Source organism: Xenia sp. Carnegie-2017, unplaced genomic scaffold (assembly GCF_021976095.1).
Source record: "Xenia sp. Carnegie-2017 unplaced genomic scaffold, XeniaSp_v1 HiC_scaffold_6, whole genome shotgun sequence".
NCBI lineage: Eukaryota > Metazoa > Cnidaria > Anthozoa > Malacalcyonacea > Xeniidae > Xenia > Xenia sp. Carnegie-2017.
The window spans coordinates 9712818-9736293 of record NW_025813526.1 but is presented as its reverse complement, the minus strand read 5'-3'; the positions used below and the strand labels follow the sequence as shown (position 1 = coordinate 9736293).

Sequence of the window (23476 nt, the reverse complement as noted above, 5' to 3'; positions counted from 1 at the left end):
TGGTACATAGTTAAGGAAGAACATCACATTGATGTTCTTCCTTTGAAAAATAACAGGTGGTCAATGGTACATAGTTTAGGAAGAACATCACATTGATTACTTAGAGTTATTGGCAGCATATTTCGGATTACAAACATACACAAAAAATGAATCAAATGTGCATATTCGTCTTCTGTTAGATAATACGACTTGGGTCAGAATTTTAAACCACAAGGGTGCAAGTCATTCAGATTTATGCAATAAGCTTTGAACGACAATATGATAGTGCTGCATTAAAAAGAATGTATGGATCAGTGCAGCACACATTCCAGGAAAATGCAATGTCATAGCAGATGCAGAATTACAAAATACAAATAATGCCTCAGAATGGATGCTAAATCCTGCAGAATTCAAAATGCACGTCGACAATTATCATTCATTCCTAATGTGGACTTGTTTGCGTTGAGAATAAAAAAAATTCCCAAGTATGTGTCATTTAGACCAGATCCATATGCAGTAGCAACTGATGCATAGAACATGCAATGGACTAACTGGAAATTACATTCTTTCCGCCTTTTAGTGTCATTTCATTAGTACTAAACAAATTGAGCAGCGACAAAGCCCAAAGGTTAGTGGTTATCACAGAATGGACTACACATAACTGGTATCCCAAAATATCGCAACTTCTAAAAGAACCTGTAATAATATTAAAAGCAAGCAACAGGCATCTTTAATTACCACAACCTCCCGATGCAACACACCCACTAGAGTGCAAGCTAATATTGATGATATGTTACTAGTCAGGGAAAGACTAAGTCAATATAATTTCTCGCCTCAAACTAGCCAAATTATGATTGTGTTTTATAGAGAAGAGGTACAAGTAAGCAATAAAACCTTTATTTCAATAAATGGAGAAAAACTGCTATGAAAATAGATTGTCGTCTTTGTATCAGGGCTCAGAGGACGCAATCGAGGTCTTTGCAAATTTTTTTGAATCTGGAATAGGATGCAGGGCTTTAAACACAGCACAATCAACGTTATCAAGCACTTAACAACTAATCGATGGTATGAAATTTGGAAAAAATCCTATCGCGTGTAGGTTTTCAAAAGGAGTCTTTGAACTTAGACCAGCATTATCTAGATATTCAACAGTTTGGGATGTCGGCAATGTGCTGGATTATTTTAAGTCATTTGAACTTACAGAACATCTTAACATAAAGAATCTTACTATAAAATTAGCAATGCTACTTAGTTTGACATCAGCACAAAGATGTCTGGCACTAGGTCACACGGACATCAATGGCATACAGGAATTAGAAGACAAATATATAATAACAATTCATTAGAAGTTAAAGCAATCAAGCCGGGTACAACATGAGCCGATTGACTTAAAATTCCATTAGACTGAAAAATTTGTTTAGTAGATAATCTGCAAGAATAAATCAATAGAATCAAAGAATTGAGAGGAGAGAATAATCAATTATTGTTTAGTTATGTGAAAGCTTATCAGCCAGTTACCAAGGCTACCATAGCCAAATGGATAAAGATGATTTTAAAAAGTGCAGGCATTGACGTTAATATATATTCTGCGCATAGTTGCAGAGCAGCTGCTAATTCACATACTAAAAAACGAGGAGTTAGTTTATCCGAAATTATAAAGACTGCAGGTTTGGACTTCGACATCAGTTTTTGAACGGTTTTATAACGGACCCAGAGAACAAAGGGATAATTTTTGGGAAGCATTACTACTCTATGATACTAATGAATATTGACTATTTATCAAGAATTTCAGTTGCATAAGCAATAATGTTGAAATTTTGTAAAGTTGATGTTGTTTGTGGTACTAGATTGCATATGAGAAGAACTTTAAAGACTCATGGGACTACGGAGTGACGTAAACTGATGACACGATAGAGTTAATAACTAAACAAGACTTACCTAGAATTTGAAAATTAATTGTAATACTGTCTTGTCATCAGTCAGGAACAGATGAGTCACATGCCCAGAATCCAACCCTCAACTTTCGGCATAATACTCCGTACTATGATTCCGCTCATATTTGCTTTTAAGACTGATCTATTACACTCGATGCACATCTCGTGTGACTCCTACGTTCCTGACTTATGGCAAGACAGAATTACAATCAAACTTAAACTTCACGATAAGTCTTGTTTAATTATCACTTATATACATTATGACCAGTCTCTCTACATCAACAGTATTCTACATCATCTGTAAGTAATTAAGCACGACACTAGATAATTGCACAACTATAAAAAATGTGGTTTGTTATTGTTATTGTGCATGACAAAGGTTTGCGTTGTCACATCAAAAACTTATAGAGCATGCATTCTGAGGTTTTTATTGATAAAGTGTTTGCCAACATATGATGCAATTGGGCAAATGTCGTCAGTAAGTTTTGAGTGTTTTATTTGTTTTCTATAAATACAATACAACTGACTGCCAAAATTAACTATTAATACCGATTTCATACAAAATTGCTTGCTCAAAGTGTTTGTATTAATTACTTATATTAAACTGTCAATTGACTTTCAGCGCAAGTTTTAGATTATTATTGCACATTTACAAAGCGATTCAATCGCCTTTTGTCGCTGTCATATGACGTTTTCTTTGTCGCGATATACTTACCGTTTAACCTTTTCAAGCAAAACGAAAAAAACTGCTAGAGCAAAGTGTTGACTACAACTGTTAGAGCAAAGTGTTGACTACAACTGCTAGAGCAAAGTGTTGACTACAATGGCCAGAGCAGGTGCATGAGAACTAGAAAGCAATAGACCCAAATTTCAAAGTTTTAACAATCAGTGCATATTAACATGTTTAACTATATCACCAGATAGTGTGTTGCATTTGGAAATGTTATAACGTAGGCAATTATTATTACTTTAATTATTTATTAATGTTAGTAACTATATCTTTTCTGTTTGATATTCCAAAACCAGTTTGCAATTATTTCTTGTCATGCTTTTCCATCAGAATTTACTTTTCGAACAAGATTTATTTCTTGAATTGCAAGCCTCCATCTTCGTTTACATGGATGAAACCTTTAGATACAGATGTTATGAAGAGCAATAGAAGTCATAATGATGAGAGAAGCATTTTCCAAGTGACATCCTTTTTTTTTGTCTAGAACTCTCCACCTCCCTCTCATCATGCCATAGGCATGTTCGATAGAACCCTTGCAGAGCAAAGCATTTTCTTAAATTACCTTTGCTTTGGAAACATTGTGCAATCTCTGTATGGCTTTGGAAGCCAAGGGTAACTTGAAAAGGCCGAAACACCTACAGTTGTAAAGGTAATCTCCCCATAAGAACTAAGGATTAAAGATTTTTTCGGAAATACATGTCCATTATTATTGTCAGTACAAATAGTACAGTTTCTTAGCAGCCTTGAATCACTTCTTGATCCTGGAGCACTGACTGCCACCGATATGAAGCGCTTGTTGTGTCCAATAAAACATATTTTTTTTCTCACTGAGTACTTTTTCTTAAATCTGTGGAAATTTTTTAAGTTTAGTACATATGTAAGCATGAAAACCATACTCATGCTGCATCATAGGGGAAAGTTTGAAAGACGTTTCTCTGTTCCTCATTCCATTCGTCAATACTTATGGGCAGGTTAGAAAAATGTCATATAAATACACACAATCGCTGTAAAAACGTCGTAAAAATATCTACAGCTTTTGATTCAGCTACACCAAAGAGATCATCAAAATTCAAAAAATTACACCTATTGTGCGTCGATATAAATTTAGTACTACGACAGCAAGTCGATATAAATATAGTACTATCTGAGCTGTATAGGCATGGGCTGGGGAACTATATGTGTTTATTCCTTCTGAATGGGTTTGTCTATTTCCTCTAAAATATAATCAAATATCATTTGAGAGACCTTAAAACTTTTTTCTAATGAATTGTGGTATCAGGTTTGGAACCCATTCGTTTACCAGTTGTTCATTCTTGGCTCATTTGGTCGCAGCTTTTTTCCGTTTCCCTTTAAGAATGCTATCGTCGACAATGCTATGCACATTGCAGTTTCTTTTTAGAATTCTAATGGTTTTAAAAAGCGCTTTTATAAATTTCTTTTTATTGTTGTAAACTAATAAAGTTTAGACTTTTGCCGAAATTTGCCAAAAAAATGTGAATTGGCGCCCAAGTTTTAATAACTTTTTGCGCAACTATCACTTTGTACGTGTGGTGCTTCTATGGATAATTCGTTCCGTTTCTATACTAGAGGAATAAAAAAGGTGACGTATTATATGCGTTCAGAGGCATTATGCATTTCTTGTATAAAAACGGCCATTTCTGGCAATGAACGTAGTTGAGAGTATTGATGCAATGACTGCAGGAATCGAATCTAATTGTTTGTAAAGTGAGTTTGAACAGATATTAAAAGCGGTTTTCCACGATATTCGTTACCAAACATTCCTCGTAAAAATAAATAAAAATTCCAATACGATGGTGCGATTAACGTACAGATGCGATTTTATCGCCAAGAATTCAAAGCCATCCTCGATACGCAGATCAGCACGTATACAGATACCTTTGAGAACTGTGTTGCCACAATTAAGGCTCTAGTCGAAACTTTAATTAGGGCTCTAGTTGATTCTCCCTTTTTGCACAAATATAATCGTTGTCGCCAAAGACAAGTGAATACATGATTACTAATTTGAGTCTAAAGTGCTTCGACTAGTGCATATTATTTTTCAAATTTTGTTGTGTCTTGGCTTGTATACCAAAACTACCTCCCGATTCTATTGCCTTTGGGTTAAACGTACAGCAACTGTAAGTACAGATGATGATACCCGACTGTGACACAATAAAAGTTTTTCTGTAAGTGTAACTCAGCAATAATACGCTTTCTTAAAAACACTTATGCTTACAACATCTATAACTTCATGCAATAAACATTGATACTACTAAAAGATAAGCAAACGCAAAAATCTGCGATTGCCAGTAATAACTATTTCGTTTTGAAAAGTTCCTACTCACATAAGAAAGAAAGAAATGAACTGACACGATACGTGGTTTCTGCGTCTGTTTAATTTCAATAAAATAGGAGCAGAAAAGATCATACCTTTTCAGCTGGTATCCTGTTTATATGTTACATTCTCGAACAATCTGTCGGTTCTGTTTTCTAGACGGATTTCCTCGTTCGTCTATGCATTTGCCTTTATTTTACACCAATTTTACGCAACCTTACCATGTTGGAAATGCAGCGGGATTGTTTGTTCCAGAGGGAATTAGATCATCTTGATGTTTATATAATTGCAATCTTTGATAGCATAAGTAGAAAACTAGAGAAAATTAGAAAAGGAATTTGTCTAATAAATTTATGGAAAACTCAAAGCACTTTTTATTTTTTTCGCAATAGAATTATCAATTATTATTCTATATTAATGTAACTATTCTGATGACGCAAAAGAAATAAAAATGTGTAATGATATGTTAAGACAAAGATAACTTGCGTTCTTGATGTAAATTAAAATCAACTAGGACACCAATTATAATGTGTAAATGGTGTTTCATGCAACTGACTAATAGAACAGTAAATTGAAGGGAAAATAAATACTGTAATTGCTCAGTTTCATAAAGTAAGGTGTTAAAACTATAAAATACGTAAAGTTAAATATTCCAAACGTTCCTGGAAAATCGAAGAGTTTGTTTCTATCAATAACAACTTAAGATTTTCTTTTTTTCTTTTCGTGAGCAATTAACTCACTTTACTATGACATTATGGAATAGGAATTTTTTTATTTATTTATTTCTTCCTAGATACGAATGATATAATTTGAATATTATGTTTACAATCATTATTTGTGCATGATTAAGATATTATAGTTTTTAAATATGTATTTGTTGTTTATCAACAATATCTTTACGTATAACGCAATTTAATATGGCGATTTATTTTAGAATTCGGTTACATATTCAAAGGAAATTCTGGTGATCAATCTACCTGGGAATTTAATTTTAGTGACTTGACTAAACGAAAACTAGGGCGGAGCTATGTAGAAATGACAAGTTTTCGTCCAAACGCTGTTAATGGAGATTTTTATAATCCTATCAGATTTGATAAAGGAGGACTTGTTTTGTTCGAGGATTATGGTGCTGGAGTTTTCCACAGGCTTGCTTTGCTTCACACTCATCAAGCTCTAAATCAATCTGAAAAAGTTGATGAAGTCTCTTTTGAGGTATTTTTCTTATTGACATACATTTAAATAATTTTTACTTAACATGTTGAAGTTTCCAAAGTCCTATGATCATTTTCTTGCCCAAAAAAAGATTGTTTTTCCTTCGTCTTTACATTTTTAGAATTTTTCTTATAAGTTCCTACAAGTATACTTAAAAAAGCAACTTTAGCAACATCCGGAAAGCAAAGGCCCTAACTTTTGTTTTTTGATGTAAACTATTGCTGTCTAACTATGACACATATAAGTAAAACGTTTTCCTTGCTTGTTCAATACATTCAGCAAAGAACATATGCATCCAAATTTGTTCATAACAGAATGTATACTACACATAAGGGCCACCCTTGACTTTATTTGTCGCTAATTTTTATGTGCATGCTCCAGTTCCATTATCTTGCATGTTATAACATTTACTATAGTAAATTGCTGGCAGCGCTATATCAAAAAATATTGTAAAACCAGTGGTGAACCGGACACTTGACTGTAGTAAAAACTGCTAAAACCTTTTTTAATGTATCGCGTAGTAATTATACTGTAGAAGAATTGTGTAGAAGCGATTCGTGACAGTTTCTACTTTAATACATCCCACTGTTATAAATCTGACTGATCTGATTGCAAAAATAGCGTTTTTGCCGTAAAGGTGATTACTGTTTTCTTATTAGAGTATTGAGTTTACCCGTTCCCTGATTTTAACCAGAAATCGCTAAATAGTCTATTCTATTAGTATGTCTTATAGATCAATCTCGATTTAATGTAGTCGTTCAATAAACATTTTCAGGTGCGTTTATTACTATAAAAATATATAATGTTAACTGAATAGTCAAAATTGTCTTATACAATTAATATTATCGATATTAATTTACAGTAGGAAAGTGAAACTGACTGTGTGATTCAAAAATTTTTGTTTTCCGTTTTCATTTTCTTAACTTTCGAATGAAACTCGCATGTTTCAGTCTGTAGCTAGGGTTCTTCTACAGGGGCGTATTTGGACGAAAACAGCTAGTCGTGCAATTGCGAGAACAAACATGAAGTTCCACTACAGATAGTGGCAATTTAAGAAGTCCTTGCTGTACGCTTTGTTGTGTTACATTCACTTTTATTGCTTTTGGCAATCACCTTGTAAACGATCCATGTCGACATAATCCGTTTAAGTTCATATAGTTGACTTTGTACGATACAATTAAAATAATCACTTGTTCTCCATACTAGAGCACAAGCAATCTTTCCTTTCACACCAAGACTGTTGGAAACGTTTATCTTTCATTATCCAGTGTGAGGGCAGAGGTTTGTAGTGGCATACAAACAATGTTTTTCTAGAATATAGCAATGCGTGAAAAGACAATCATTCGCAAAAATCAGGAATGGTAACTCTAATTGTTTAAGCTTCAGACGCAACGTTTGACTGTTCTTGATTGATTTCCATGTTAAGAAACAAAAATAAATTCAATAACACAGTTAATAGCTTCTCACGAAAAAATTCTACAAACTGCTTTTCTCCGTATTTCTCTGACTCCAGAAGCCTGTCTGCAACAATATCATCGCGAGCAAACCCACTTGCCAAACCAAAAAACTGCTCATATTTAACGGTGAATGGATTAATCATATGCCCTACGGTACGCATCACATCAACCACCGGTTTTTAATGACGAATGCATTTTGGCTTTTTAAGTTCTTTTCGGCTTCTATAAGGGGGAATAATTTAAAATAAAGGGAATTGAGCTGCATAACGTATGGCCATTGCAGGTATGTAACCAATAGTGCTTGAAGTAACTAAAGTTAAAAAAAGAGCAATTGTACAGCTTTGGTTTGTCATTCGCACCAGCCATATTCTTGCATCTACTAGTAATGGCTGCTCTCCCTCTTTGGGCAAGGAGCCATCTATGGATAGCTGCATGATTTATCGAAAATCCGATGTTACCGTCTTTAGTTTTCGAGTCCTGACTTATCGTCTGCTCTAGGGTCTGGTCGCAAGATACAGCAGAACTCTTAAACCCGACTGTAATACTTCATGAAGTGTAGAATATTGCGTAAACCTGGCATTTATAGTAGGAGGATACACAATTCTTGAAACTGCTGGTATGCTACACAGTCTTAGCATCGTGTTTAATCATGTTCAACCAGGCCAAGGCTCTTCACTATTTGCACTGAAAATCTTGATCAACTAATATATTCGATCTAACTTTTGCGCTATTGCACTTTCGTTGTTTTGGTGAAAGATTCCGTTGCTTCTACATCCAATTCAGAGTGATCAAAATTCGGTTTTCTTTTTATGCCAACAGAGTATGGGGCTATGTCAATGGTTGGTAATTCTATAGATCATGCGTTTTCGATAGGATTTCTCTTGAAAACCAATATTGTCAAACACAACACAGATATTTTTTCCAGGAATCAACTCCTTAAGAACAATATTTGATGTATTTATTGTCATATGAGCTAACGTTTATTCATATGCTATTGTTGTGTAAATGTTCATCAATCGAGAAGAACCTGTTATCTCACTGCCATAGCTAGAGATAGTGCCTTTGGCATTTGGGTCCTTAATTTGCTAAAGCATTTATCATACCTGGGCAAATGGCGAAAATCTGGACGGCTTCCTTCTCTCGAACATGGAGATAACTTGAAAGCAAGGGCTCATCTGAAAATCACAACGTCCAAGCAATTAAACTGAAAAATACTGGTGAAACTGATTTCTTAACACTTTCATCGGACAAATCTGTGGCAACAAGAAGCCATGTTTCGTACCACCTTCATATGTAAATGATTTTAGTTTTTATTCATATTAACGATAGATATACATCCATCATATTTCTTTATAAGTAGCAATAATTTACAGCTTATCTTGTTTTCGATTTCTCATTTATTTCTGTTCTTATGGTCATTGCTACATTATAAAAATCCGTTATCGTGGTACCTTTGTCCGCAGGCCTAGCTTTATTTTCACCAATTTCAGTAGAATCACTTTCAGTTAATGAGCTTTAGAAAGCATCCCTATATGCAAGATTCTCAACCACATAACGTTTTTTAGACTATCGGAATACACAATTTCAGTCTTATTTTTTACCTAGTGGAATGTAAAACCAGTTTGGCAAACCGTGACTTCATCCTTTGTTTTAGCCGGCTAGTTTTGTATTTTGATGCATCAGCATTTTAATATTCCACAACAGTGCTCACAAACACGTCTTTAACCTTTTTATGTAGAAAACGCCCTCTTCCTGAATTATTTTTATTTATACAAACTGCTCGCAAATGGATTCAAATGATGTGCAATAAAGTGGAAGTGTGCTTTTTCATGTTACTGCTTCTTGATCCTCCTTCCCATGACTCAAAAATAAAATGCATTTTTTATGGCGTGGTCTGTGATACTTCATTTCTACGGCAACACAATCTTTGCCTTTGATCTGCGGGAAAGTATTTCGTCACATTTCAACTCTGCTCAACTTACCTCAATCGATTTTTTCTGTTGAAACAATGTTATTAATTTTTGCTTTCTACTTATCTATTACCGTAAAACAACAAATGAATTTTCACGTTTGTTTTGAAAAGTCATAAGAAAAAAGAAAATCATCATTCCGAATCACTGTAGTATAAATCCTTCATTTTAAATATTATACAAACAGGGGGTAGAACGTGCTTGTTCTTTGGTCTGGCTGTACTATTTGTTGCAGACGTCGCTAAATCCGGTCCTAAATATTTCTTTGAAATAAGATTATTGGATTCGCTGCTGTCACTGAATTGGCTAACTAACACTGTTGCTTGAAATCATCTGTGGACATTACTAAGAGGAGAGACTTCCTGTGTTTCGCAAGGGCTTAGAATTCCTTAAATTTGTAAACCTCACTTACAAAAATATTCTATAGAATATGACATTGACACGTTCTATTTGATATTCCATGGAATATTCTATAGAAGACTCTAGTAGATTTTGGAACTTATTCTATGAAACTTTCTATGCAATATTAAATTAATATTCAGATAATTATTTGATAGCATATTCTATAGAACCTTCTATGTCAAGTTGTGTAGAATTCTATAAAACACACTATAGAAGATAGCAAAAATATTTTTTATACCATTAAACTGGTGTAGTACCATTTAAAAGGAATACACGATAGAGTAGAAGAATTAATTGTGCAGAAGTATAGCATTTGGTGTTAAAATACGGAAGTAAAAACACAGCAAAATTTTTCTATAATTTTTGTTAAATTTCAAAGTAATCTTATTTCAGGCGCAAAATGAATTAAGTGTCAGCATAAAGACATTAGCACTTGTTACTCATGAATAATGTTCATTTTAGGCTTGTTCTTTGCTTTACTTTTTTTCACTTTAACAATTTGGGTCATACTTAAGTGACTTCATTAATGGAACTTTTTTACATGCGCGCCATGTTGGATAATAAATGATAAATATCAAGTATGTCTACTCTATGGGCAGTACATGGTTTCTTAAATAATGCTACTATAGATAGTCATAAAGGCTTCTTGATGATTTCCAAAATTATGAAAAATAACGATCAGAACAAGAAAACTGAAAAACAATCCAGTAAAAGAATACGAATTTGGCTTGCTGTCATTAAACACTATGAAAGTCGAGATATCTGAGCTGAAGAAGAAATTACTAGACACTGAAGTCTACAAAAAAAGTCTGAAAAAAGATGCAAAGAGAACAGCCTTTTTCACTGGTCTCCATAATTTCTCGCCTTTAATGGCGGTATGGAAAATTTGTGATCCCTTCATTTCATATCACCGTTCAAATGCACTAACAAAATTTCAAGAATTGTTGTTGCTCTTTATATGATTCCAATCAAATATTTTCTTGGAGGATTTAGCTTACCGGTTCAAAAAATCGAGGGCGACAGCATCATGAATTTTTATCAAAAGGATTGATTTAATGAATGCAGCATTTAAGATTTTGATTGTTTGCACTGAAATAGAGGTTCTACAAAAGAATATGCCCAATACCTTAAAACAGAATTTGGCAAACGTGTAGTAGCAACAATCGACTGCTTAGGACTTTTTTAAATAGACCATCATCCCTCTCAGCAAGAGCAATAACATTCTCAAGCTATAAACACCACAATAGTGTGAAGTTTTACATCAGTATTACTCCGCAAGGTGCAGTATCAATTATTTCATGGGCGTTGGAAGGTAAAATTTGAGACAAGCATACAACGGAAAACAGTGGATTTTGAAAAAACTTACTACTTGGTCACATTGTTCTGGCCGACTGGGGATTTTATATAAAACAAGTGTTGGATTAAAGCAAACATCAATTCAAATACCAGCTTTTACTCGTGAAATAGCACAGCTTTGTGCTGCAGAAGTTGAGGAAAATAGGAAAATTGAAAACAGTAGGATACATAGGATAGAGCGTGTAATAAGACTCGTAAGACGCAAGTATGTTATTTTGCAAAACCGTCTGCATGTAGACCACCTTACTGTAAAAAAAGGAAGCGGAAGCACAATGTGATAAAATTGCCTTGGCGCTTGGTGCACTTACAAATTTATCACCAAATATAGTTCCTTTTAAATATAATTTGCATTTTTTTTATTTATCTCTATAAAGTTCATATTGTTGTACTTAAAAATATAAGTAATTCAATTAAAATATTTCATTGCATTTCTTCTTGATGTGTGTTGAGGTTTTTGGGGGGTTCACTAACAAGTTTGAAAACGCCATTTTCCTTTTGGTACTTTGTCAAGTTTCAAGCAGCTGATATGAAACCACGAGATTGTGCATGAAGTATTTTCACAGGCAATTAATGTTGATACTGACAAATTTCTCTGGCAGTAACACACAACATCATTCGGATTTAGTGTTTGCGCCATTTCTCCAAGTATGCTATCTTCTATAGCAACTGGTCTTGTTACCATTTCCCTACCAGTTCAGTGAGAATGGCAATGTTAGTAACTTTGAGGCCAGTTCTTTACCCTTTCGCCAGAAGTTGTAGTCTGGCAGTATACGTTCAATATTGATATCTTTCTCTGTATAGACCACAAAATCACAATAGTCTAAATCGCATATAAAAACTTGAGCTTGTACTTCGGAATAGTAAAAATGACTTGTATCCAGTTTTGCTTGACCATCGATTGTCACCAAACAACTAGTTTTCTGATCAACTGCATTTACTAATATTTGATCTTTGTAGCAAAAAAGACATTTAATTTGACACACACCTTTACCACAACAAAGTACTCAACAACCGCATCCGGAGAGGCTCCAATTGTGGTCATTAATAAAGCATATGCAATTCACTGTCTTCAACACTAAAATTATTATGCGTTTCACGAATTTTATTTTGGTATACTTCCCTGGTTGTTAGCTCATAAGAGCATCACCACTTATGAGTGCAGAATATGAACTACCAACGTATACTATTTTGCCCAGGATGATCAGTAATGGCAATTATTAATAAGGTTACAGTACCTTTTGGCTGCTGTTGAAAACCTCTGTGCTTCTTATGACATATTACTTTCACTAAGTTCTTTGATGGTGTGGCATAATTTGAGTGGCAGACTGCTTTTAGCCTCGATGCTCTGACACGACCAGCTCTCTGATTAAACTAAACTTTAGATTGCGATTGTTATCTAGTTTCTGCTTTGATAGACATTCCTCAAGCAGTTCAAATAGTCAAATTCCATATTCTTCTCTTGGTAAATGAATGAAAGTGTTTTTTTACCTCCTTGGGAGTATATGGTTCATTAAACTTTGGAATAATAGATAAAAAACGGCTTTATGTGTTATTTGCATTAAAGAAAGAATTGACTTCATCAATACGTGGAGTAAAAAATTTTGCTTTTTAGTTGTATCAGCAAATGCACTAGGCTTACAAATTATCGAGTACTTTTTTTAGTGATGTGAAATCAACTTGGTTTATTGGCAAATAAGGTATGCTATTTACATGCCCCAGTGCAAGCTATTTGTTCTCTTGCTGTGTACATGTTATACATTTATATGATTTGACTGCTGATTCAGTGGCAAACATTATAGCTGCAATTTGTCAACAGGCTTCACTGAAACCAGCTATACAATTGCTGTGGGCTAGACCTACTCTTTTTTTGCTAAGAACCATGGCTTCAGTGGATTTTCTCTTCCTCTTTGAGTATGATTAACCTTCCAGTAATTTGACTAAAACCAGATGAGTCTACTTGAAAACTAAAACGTTATCTTTTATAAACTTCTTACGTGCTTTAAAATTTAAACTTAACACTTACTCGTCTATAAACCGAAACTTTGTCCTTTTCTGCTTGCTTTGTTAATAAAAGTCCAACTCAGCCTGATTAAAAAAATTTCAGGCTTTCAGACTTTTATACGCCTTCATTTGCCATAAAACTGAAAAGTAAACACACTAATAGTCGAATTTTTTAAGTCAAAAAAGTCAACCCTGTGTAAGAATTTAAGATAGAGTTGTTAAAATGTACGCTATGTTTACAGTTTGCACCACGCAACATTTAAAAATACTACGCGTTTTTCATATTAATAAAGTGGTGTATTGATGTTAACATCATCTTTAAGAACGAGGAGTAAACATTTTAGTATGCATTTATATATTTTATATAGAGAGCTACGTAGATGGCTTTAAATGTCCAAACCGCAATTAATCAAGGCACTTGACAGATTTTAGGCTTTATTCTTACATCCTGCACCATAGCACCGCCATTCTTAAATTTAGGATGCGCAACAAAAATTCTGCTTTTGTTATTGTCTTTGTTTGTTTGTTTTCCCGCTGCATTTTCTTTTAAAAATTCACCGCCGTCAATATAAGTCAGAAAAATATTTTTGCATTTACACTGTTGGAGCTTGCCTCCCTTGTTTCGACAAACAATTCACAATTCACGATAAGTTTTAACTGAGAAAATAGAAGTGGTCACAAATAAAAAATGACATTAGATATGTACACGTAGGCTAAAACAAGTTTACTCAACAGTAAACACGGCTATCCCGATAATCTTGATGTCTCTGTTTAGATGCTGTGATGTTCTCCAAAAATTTCCCTTTTTTAATGTTTTCTAGAGTCTAATATGTAGATTCTAATTGATTTATTCTTGGTTACATTGGTATTTATAAAACAAATAAATAGGAAATTATTGCGTATTTATGACGAAATTGTTAAGATAAAAAATTTTTCTCTCTGGATCATAAAGAAACCATTTACATAATTAGATTGGTCTAGAGGAGAATCTTACTTAATGCTATCCACTAGCGATTTTTTTCACATCTCTTTGCAAAGACGGTCATGTATCTGTGACTGCTTACTAAACAAACGGCATACTAAACTAAACTACAAAAAAAGTTGCAGTGACATAATTTTTATACTTAATCTGATTAATGCATTTTATAGTATATCAAGCAGAATGTAAACTTTGGCATATGTATTTGCAAAGTATAAATACTTTTTATAACTAAAGATATGTATTAAAACCTTATTAACAAACTTTTTTAACCATTTTTCGTGACTGATATCTTAATGTGCGCATTTGTCAAACAAAGGGTCATGTAGGTTATCGTGTTCCCTCACTACTTGGCTTATGAATGCTTTAAATTTGGTCAGATGACTAAGCCATTTCCATCTCGAGTGACATGCATTCCAAAAAAAATTGTTTAGGCATGGCATCATTGCATTACCCAAATCTTTCAATGATTTTTCTTATACGATTTTAGAAAGTGCTTTACAAATTTCTCAAACAGATATACAAATTACGTTTGAAAACTTACTTAAAATAATTATAAATCTGAGGATTTAAAATTTTTTGGTAAAGTTTTAAATTATTAAGTTTTGGTAAGTTTTTTATCAAATTATATATACCTGTTGATATTTTTAGCAGCTTTTTGAACCAATGCATTTTGACTCTGATTAAATAAACATTTTCAGTGCTTTCCCTGTTTATCCTTAACCGAGCAAAGTAGAAAAGTAAAGCAAAAAGTTACCAGCTCAGATCAATAAAACTGGAAGATTAGGTGGACTATACCATTGCTTTTTATGATTTGAAGAGGGACACTTCATTTTTACTGTACTATTACTTATGTGATGTTTAATTTCCATTTCTGTGTAATCATGATTACATGTATGACAATTTTTTAAAAAAATCAAAAATTGTCATATAAAAACGAAATATTTCGGTTCTGCTTAACCAGTCAAAGGCAATCTATGAGATGTAGTAATTTAGCATACTTCACAAGTATATATTGGGTAAAACATATCAAATAAATCACTAGAATTTTCAGTAGCATACGTACATCAAGAATCACTTTTTATAAGCCACTACAAATAACCACAGATTTTTTTTTAATTGCGAAAATACTTAAATGAGGACAACATTCAGTGGCTGTGTAGTCTAACCGTATGTTAACTAACCGTATATCAGTTGAGCGTTTGTTCCCGATGGTTTCTGTTTCTGTTTCTGTTTCTGTTTCTGTTTTTGTTTTAGTTTCAGTTCCATTTTTGGGATGTGCTTTTATTAATAGAAGAATAAAATCCATTCCAAATATAACGCTATCAGCGTCATAGTCGAATACACCAAATTTGTATGTGTCATCCAAGTTTTTCCTGACAGGGCTCTTTGAAACAGCTTTAAGATTCTTTAGCTTTGACTGTAGATTTTTAACTAAAAGTACAAAAAAGATTCAATTTGAATAGTAAATTGGAATGGTCAAAAAACCTGTCAACTCTACTTGCATAAACATTTACGTGTATACGGTAGAACTTTGCACTTTCACCCTGCTTTTTCACTATCCCTTTTATTTCTTTACTTTATTTGACAGTTCACTTTTCTCCATCGGAAGCTGTGTACATACACTACATCCTGGTACAACAACATTTTTTTGTGTTTTGACCATTTGGCACATCTAAGATTTCTCTTTTTTCGACATGTATACTTCATATCAGAACTTTCACCTTTACACCCCTTTGACTAAATGCACTTAGATTCTGCAGCAGCAGGCTAGCGAGTTTTGCTTTGTAAATAGCCCAAAATTTCATAGAGCTACTTTAAATTACGGTGTGAGTTTCCCTTCAAAACATGCCTTAGAAATAGAGGAAAAAAACTTTGATTAAACATGGAAGTCTATATTTAATTTCTTTGAAAACAACTTAAAAGCAGCGCCTAAAACTTTCAAAATTCGAAATTTTTCTTCTTCATCTATTGATAAATTAAATTTTTATATTTAAAAAAAATTAAGATTATTTCTATAGGTACGTACGATATGTTTTGTTACAAAAAAATATCAAAATCAAAATAAGCTATCAAACTTTAATATAGCCTTGTTAATGAAGCTTTGTCGGTGACTATGCACTTCTATCTATATAGTCTCATAATTAGCGATAAAAAGCTTGTATTGCCACGTTTATTTTCCTCCTAAATCTCTTACGTAATGTTATTATTTGTATAATTAATCATAATACCAATCCTTTTGTCGATGCTTTAATTTTTGAGACACGACATTATACATGGAAGGCAAATGTGCCTTGACAAGGACAAACTCAAGATATTATATTTTTGCCTAATTTTTAACAGCGCGATTGTCTTCAGTAAGATATATATTTCTGTTGCTTTCAAACGAATATCAACGACGCCATGTTTTTAAAAATAATTAAATTGTATTACAATGTCAAATATTATTCATGCATATGTTTCACATAGACAAGTCTCTTTTGTTGATAAGCGTACAAAGTATATTAAATTTAGTCTCCATGCTGTCTTCTTTCAACTAATAAAATTGTTTTTACTGCGATAACACATAAAAAGAGTTTGATAAAACGTTTCTTATTTGGCATTTAAAAAAAAACGAAAAAACTTTCCTTTTTTCTTCTCCTCGCTGTTTTTTCGGTTTCGTGCCTTCACTTCTCTAATTTTCGTTTGTAAAAAAAAACATCGTTTGTAATTGTGTCTTCTGGATAATTAAACTCATGTTTCGAGTTGTTTTTCTTGACTGGTATTTTTAACTGGCTTTACTCTTAAAATCTTTACTATTAAAATCAAATTTAAAACTACGTGCATATTGTATCTCCTGTCCAAAACAAGTTTTCGGACGACTATATGTTTCTGACCGAATCATAGTGCACTACTATGCCTGAAGTAACGATTTTACATAATTCTTTTACTTATCGGAATAGCATATTGAACTGAAAGATTTTATGGTCAATGTACGATTACTTTCTGGCACGACATGGTCATTTTTTTCGTTTCAACAAATAAATGTGAATAATTACAGTATTCTAAGTATTTTTACTAAACTTGTAATGTAATGATTTTCAAAAATTTTTTGTAAAGGTTGACGGAGAAGAATTAATTACAGTACCAACCGCTTGGAAGAGAAATTTTGCCTATCCTTTTCCAAAGACGTTCTTTCGATTTGATGACAAAAAAAACAAAGCTGGTTTTCAATTAACGCACCCAATTTCCTATGCAAAAAGTTTTCGCATCATTACCAGGTGGCCGGGCAGTGAACAGTTTAAAACCGATGATGTATGGAATCAATCAAAAGTGTGTCATGATACAAAGACAGCATGCAACGTTAAGGTATATTTTGGAGTAACTGTAAACAAACTTGAACATGGTGCAAAAATAAACACACATTTTAAAGATTATGTTACCCAAGATATTCACTCATTAAAACGCAAGTACTTGCATAAAATGACATCTATTTTATCTATTATGGCTTCTGAGCCTGAAAAATATGCGCCAGGTATAGGTTCAAGCTGTTCAATGGTATGTCATATTGTAAAACAGAATGATAAAGTAGTCTTGTTTGAGAGCTCGAGTAATGAAGCAGCTAAAGTAATTCAATCAATGCGTGTTCGAGTGTATGATTTATTCAAAGGACAAGCGATCATATCAGAAAATTGGAGGAGAGTTCTTATATCAATGCAATGGGACGGTAAAAAACCACAGGTAAAGGATATTCCATTAGGAGGAATTTTTAATGTTGGCCTTGACTTCATTCGTGAAATAAAAAGTTTGACAACAGGACTAAGAAAAATGAGCTGTGACTTGACAGGAGACGCTGCATTAAAACTAAAGCCATTCGACTGGACGGCATATCTCTTCTATGAAATGCCCTTTTGGAAGTCAGCTAAAATCACAGTTAGTATACCAAATGGATTTAAATCTGCTCTTATTTGTTCACAGTTTTCAACAAAGCTATTAGATTATAAAATATATCACCCCCGACTAACTGGCTACTTTAGTGCTCAATTGACTCAACAAGGTTTTGATTTAAAACACAATAAAGATATTTTTCATTTGCAAAATGAATGGGGTCATGTTGTGGCTGTGAACTTTTTTTGGAGGAGTAAAAAAATCTCACAAGCACAAGAACTGGATATAAATATTGAAACAAACAATGCAACTGCTCCAATATTTCCTGGAACCGGATTGGAAGACTTCTTTCACTATTTTCACGACTTTTTTAGAACTAAAAACATCACCGGACCATTTAATGGCATTCCTTCCTTTTACAAAACAAAAAAGATGCGAATGACTAAATGCTTTCGACAAAACACACTGGATCCAATATTGTTTATTAATGGTATTCGAATTTACTTAGAGTCTCACTTTAATCAAAAACCGAATAACTATCGAAAGTTTCTAATGACATCATCGTCATTCAACCAAAATATTTTACCAGATTCCCTTTATACTGTTGTATTGTACTATGGTAGCAAAGGCTCTGGTGGTTTGTACACTGACAAAGTGAATTATTATAGTTTCGAAAATGGTTTGTCTCCCAGATTAAAATTTATTCCTGCAAGAGTTAAATATTTCAACATTCAAAGTATGTACGAAAACCAAGCTGGTGGACTTTCAAACAAAACAGTTGTGTCTTTGGAGCCCGGACAGACTGTGGTTCATACATTTTTTATCTCTGAAAGCAACGTTGGTGTCGTTCTTCGTCGAGAATATCACTCAATAATACCAAATCAAAAGGCAAACGTGGTAGTTGACGAAAAAGAAGCTGGGATATGGTTTTGTCCACAAAGAGCAATAACTGAGTTATACTCTTTACGTCTGAACGATTACCTTCTTCCTCTTCATCAAACAATTGGCAAAAGATCCATTGAAGTGAAGATAACAGCAATTACAAAATGGGAAACGGTCTCAATTCATGTGCTTTCTGTTCTAATTGGAAGCAAATAATTCAAGTGAGCATAAAGAATAATTTGAACTCTGTACCATTTTATTTCAATAAATGCCAATAATAGCTGGTGTTTTTAGACTTACAAATTAAATTAGACTAGTCTGTCGTTAATTGTAATTTACCTTCTTTAATTTAATTTTTAATAAAATTTTAATACCATTTAAAATAGATTAATACTATTGTTGAATTATGTTTGTGATATTCAAACTGTTTAACGTACATTTAATCAAGATATATAATAAAGTTAATTGTATGGGATTATCTGAAGTCCGACGTTTGGATTTTGCATTGACTAAATTATTCTTGTCCAAACAAGTGTGGAACAAATTTCTGCATCTTTTGCAGAAAATTTGTAATCCGTGTGTCATGTTATAAATTGCTTATAGAAAGAGCTCTAAAGTTTAGAACGTTGTTTGTAACTAATACGAGTTGCAATTTCTGCAACATGGCGTTGATTTATTTGCTGGTCCTCGAGCCAAACAACATAATAAACACATTCAGGTACGGCTTATAGAGGAATGAGACAGGTGAAGCATTTCAAAGCTTGCAAAATCCACGTAAAAGTCGATCTATCTTTGGAAGAAAACCATTTCATAGATTAAATGTTAAGTCATCCGTCTTTGGTGCTGCCAGAGCTAAATCTAAAAGGGCTAGTGGAGATTTATGAGCATAACGGAATTTGAAAATAAAGAAAAAATTTTGAAGTGTGTTTCACATTGATGAGTTTAACCAAGAGGAAGATTATAATAATATTTTACACGATTATTACGATGGTGATTCCAAAATTGACAAATGTTAACTCAATTTATCACATTTTAATTTATACAACAGTTGATTAATATGGGATTAAATGAGGAAAGGCCCTGACGTGAAGATGGGTTATTTATCAACTACACATTAAACGCATTTTTAGTTTATGAGTAAAGTGAAGTGAAAAAATACCAAAACCTGATATTAACATGGCTGACTCTAATACTTTAAAAAATAGCTAGAGATTTTAGCCTATTCTCGGTGTAAAATTGTTGTTTTTAATGTGATGCATGAGTAATTTTCAATACGATATGCAATTTCACAAAATTTTAATATCACATTGCAAAGCTCTTATAATCTCACCCACTGAATTCTTCACACGGGCAAATTATGTGACAGATGACAGGCAACTTTACATTGTGACAAATTTGAGGCAAATGACATTAATGAAAAGGTTTTAACAATTTTAAATCAGTAAATGTATATTTGTCACTTTTTTATTTTGATTTAACATAACAGAATTGTGAGGCATCATCAAATACAACACAAGATAAAGATCCGAAGACGATCCATGGCAAGATTTCGAACTTTCCTTACAAAATAAAAGTAGAAATTAAAATGTACTAACTCATTTTCATGTATTCAACGATGCTTCCGTCTTCATGTCTTTTGGGTGAGCCAACATTCTTGAAGACAGTAGCATGTGTCAATGTCATAATGGTGCGCTTTTCGTGAAAAGAAACACAGCTAATTCTTTTTAATGATCCCATTAAATATGACTTTGTGTAAAGTAGGCCCAACCTCTCTAAAACAACGGCATTCATTGGCATCAGTGACCAACTGAGTAAGACACATACAAGCTACATGCACACTTATATTCTTTGTTCTTGTATTTACACTAAACAACATACGGACAAAATGACAATTTCAGTTTCTTATAAAGTTCTCATAACATTTATCAACTTACCAATTATCTAACTGAACGGTTCATTTGAACTTCGCCTTAAACGCTTAGAGCTCTAATCCATCTGCGTCTTCTTTGACCTAAAATTCTCACTGACAGCTTTCTCTAGAGATTCATTTTCGTACGAAGGAACAATAGATTCAGCTACTATTATATCGTAATCGCTGGAATTCGAAAGTAAATTTTCCTTTACTCTATTAGAGTTTCAGAATCCGAACTGCGTTCGCTTTTACTGCTTGATAAACTAAAATTTTATTGTGAATAAGTGTATAACATATAACAAAGTACTAGTAAATCAATGCTCATACTTCTCCCGTCCTTTTAACTACGTCACATCCGTATAGTATTGCAAGATTAAAACTCACACGCATAAAGCAACTTTGAGCAAGAAGTTATTAATAATCTCTTTCCTCAATTTTCAAAAAAAATATACAAAAGTGATCAGGAAAGATTGAAGTATTTGAGTATAGAAAAAATCGATACCCAAAATTTCACTTTTGTAGCACTTTAAACAATATTGCAGAATAGGCTTTTCAACATGGCGTAAATTTTGGAAGTTAAGTAAATTTTGGGAGACAAAATCGTGTAACCATAATTCATTTATGGCAACATAAATGTGAGATTAGAGAGAAAATGACCAACATCAGCAAGATATCCTATTGGAGCAAAAGGACCTCGAATGAACACTATAGGTTAGGGTTTTAAAAATCTGTGGCGTGGTACACATGTTAATGTATTTATCAGATGGTCATCAGCATGCATTTCTGCCAATCCAAAATTATAAGTGACAATTAAGGACAGGATGATGTAGCATAGGATTTTAAGTACGTAAAGCTATATTTATAGTGTTGACTATGTTGTTAGAAAATCGCACATTATACTAGCCAAAAAGCTAATCATAGAGAGGTGCCATTTTCCATCAACGGTAAACGCAAAAAGTCACGTTATCTAGGCTATATAGTTTGCGGTTCAGGTGTTAACTACAAGATGCCCTTCTTGCGGTAAGTGAGGTATAGCAACGTTTTAGTACTTTAATACAAACAAGGGACGTTTATTTCTCAATGGTATGTTGTTATATGAGTGTAAAACATATATATGCTATTTTCATTGAGAAAATTTTAAGAAAAACATAAAATTTAGCCCAGGACTAATGCAAATCATAAAATATAAATGTAAATTCAATTTCTTCACAACGACAAGCCTCGAAGGCATTTCTATTTCTATTGTCATATAACCATGTTGATTATCCAAGTAACATGGGTGTTGCGCTTTGACGCAGTAGTTGCAACTATTCATATAATTATATATGGATTGCGGGCAAAAAGAATAAAATACGGATTTCCCACAAAAAGAAGAAAATTCGGATTGTCCGAAAGGCTTTGATTAAATGCTTGTAAAATTTATGAGTAGGTTATACATGTCGGGATAGTATACTTTGAGTGTATCTAACTGTCACGGGTAAAGTCGCGGATATAAAAACCACTTTTTTTGCATGGAAAAGTTAGAAAGAAGTAAATGTTAAATACTCAGAAATTCTTTATTTTTGTGTATGCCCACTTGAATGTGCTCTATGAATCAAATTTCTCTGCTGTCAACATGAAAATATGTCACCTGTGTTTAGATATTTAAGATATGAGTTTGATATACTTATTAAAATATACAAAATGTGTGTTGTTTATAAAAGAGGAATTATTATTAGTTTTGAGGGCCGTTAAATTCTTTAACAATTGAAGGATTAAAACCCAGTTCATAAATTACAAGATATGGTTTATTTATTTGTGTAGCAATTTTCTACTTTCCGCGTTATTACAAAGCATTTATGCGTCTGTCGATTCCTTTTTGGGACTCTATGCTATCCTACTGTACGCGCAGTTGACACAATTCTCAATTTTACTCAATATAACTTTGCAGCATCACAGATAATCTTAAAAATTTCAACATTTTACATTCACAGCCAGTGAGAGAAGCACCCTGACTTTCAACGTGTCATAACTAAAAAAGTATTAACATAAGTTTCTGTTTCCGTTCTTCCATACGTTTCTAGTATCAAATGAAAATTATCTAGTACTTATTTACACAAGTTCCGGCACATTCCCCCCTTTTGAGCGTTTAGGGTTGAACAAAACTTTTAATCGTCAACATACATCCACAGCTGCTGCACTTTTAGGTCTCCTTTGACTTTCCACACTGCTACACTTTTTTGAAACTTTACCTCTGTCACTACTTTGTTGTTACTCTATTTTTACACACCTGTCTTTACTCTCCTTTGCATCCATCTCTAGTGGATACAGTTTCTGAAGAGGCCTGCTTATGTGCAGTGGCCTTCCATTGCTAACGATTTTGATTTCCGCTCCTCTGACAATATTTTCTTTTCCTATGATCAATACCTCGGTTCTCGCTATTTTCCAAAATCCTCTTTTCAAAATTTCCTCAAACACAAG

The 23476-nt window shown here is 33.2% G+C and overlaps 1 protein-coding gene across 3 annotated transcripts in view; it reads left to right on the top strand.

Annotated features, from left to right (window-relative positions):
• Positions 1–19588, top strand: part of LOC124457498 — a 51495-nt gene extending 31907 nt beyond the window's left edge. For 2 of the 3 annotated variants that reach the window (XM_047007737.1, XM_047007736.1), the window contains exons 5-7: positions 5913–6190; positions 7397–7471; positions 17455–19588. In XM_047007737.1, coding sequence (XP_046863693.1) covers positions 5913–6190; positions 7397–7471; positions 17455–19320 — 2219 coding nt within the window. In that variant the 3' untranslated portion in view covers positions 19321–19588. The remainder of the gene's footprint in view (positions 1–5912; positions 6191–7396; positions 7472–17454) is intronic. The other variant, XM_047007738.1, reaches the window with a different exon arrangement.
• The last annotated feature ends 3888 nt before the right edge of the window (positions 19589–23476 follow it).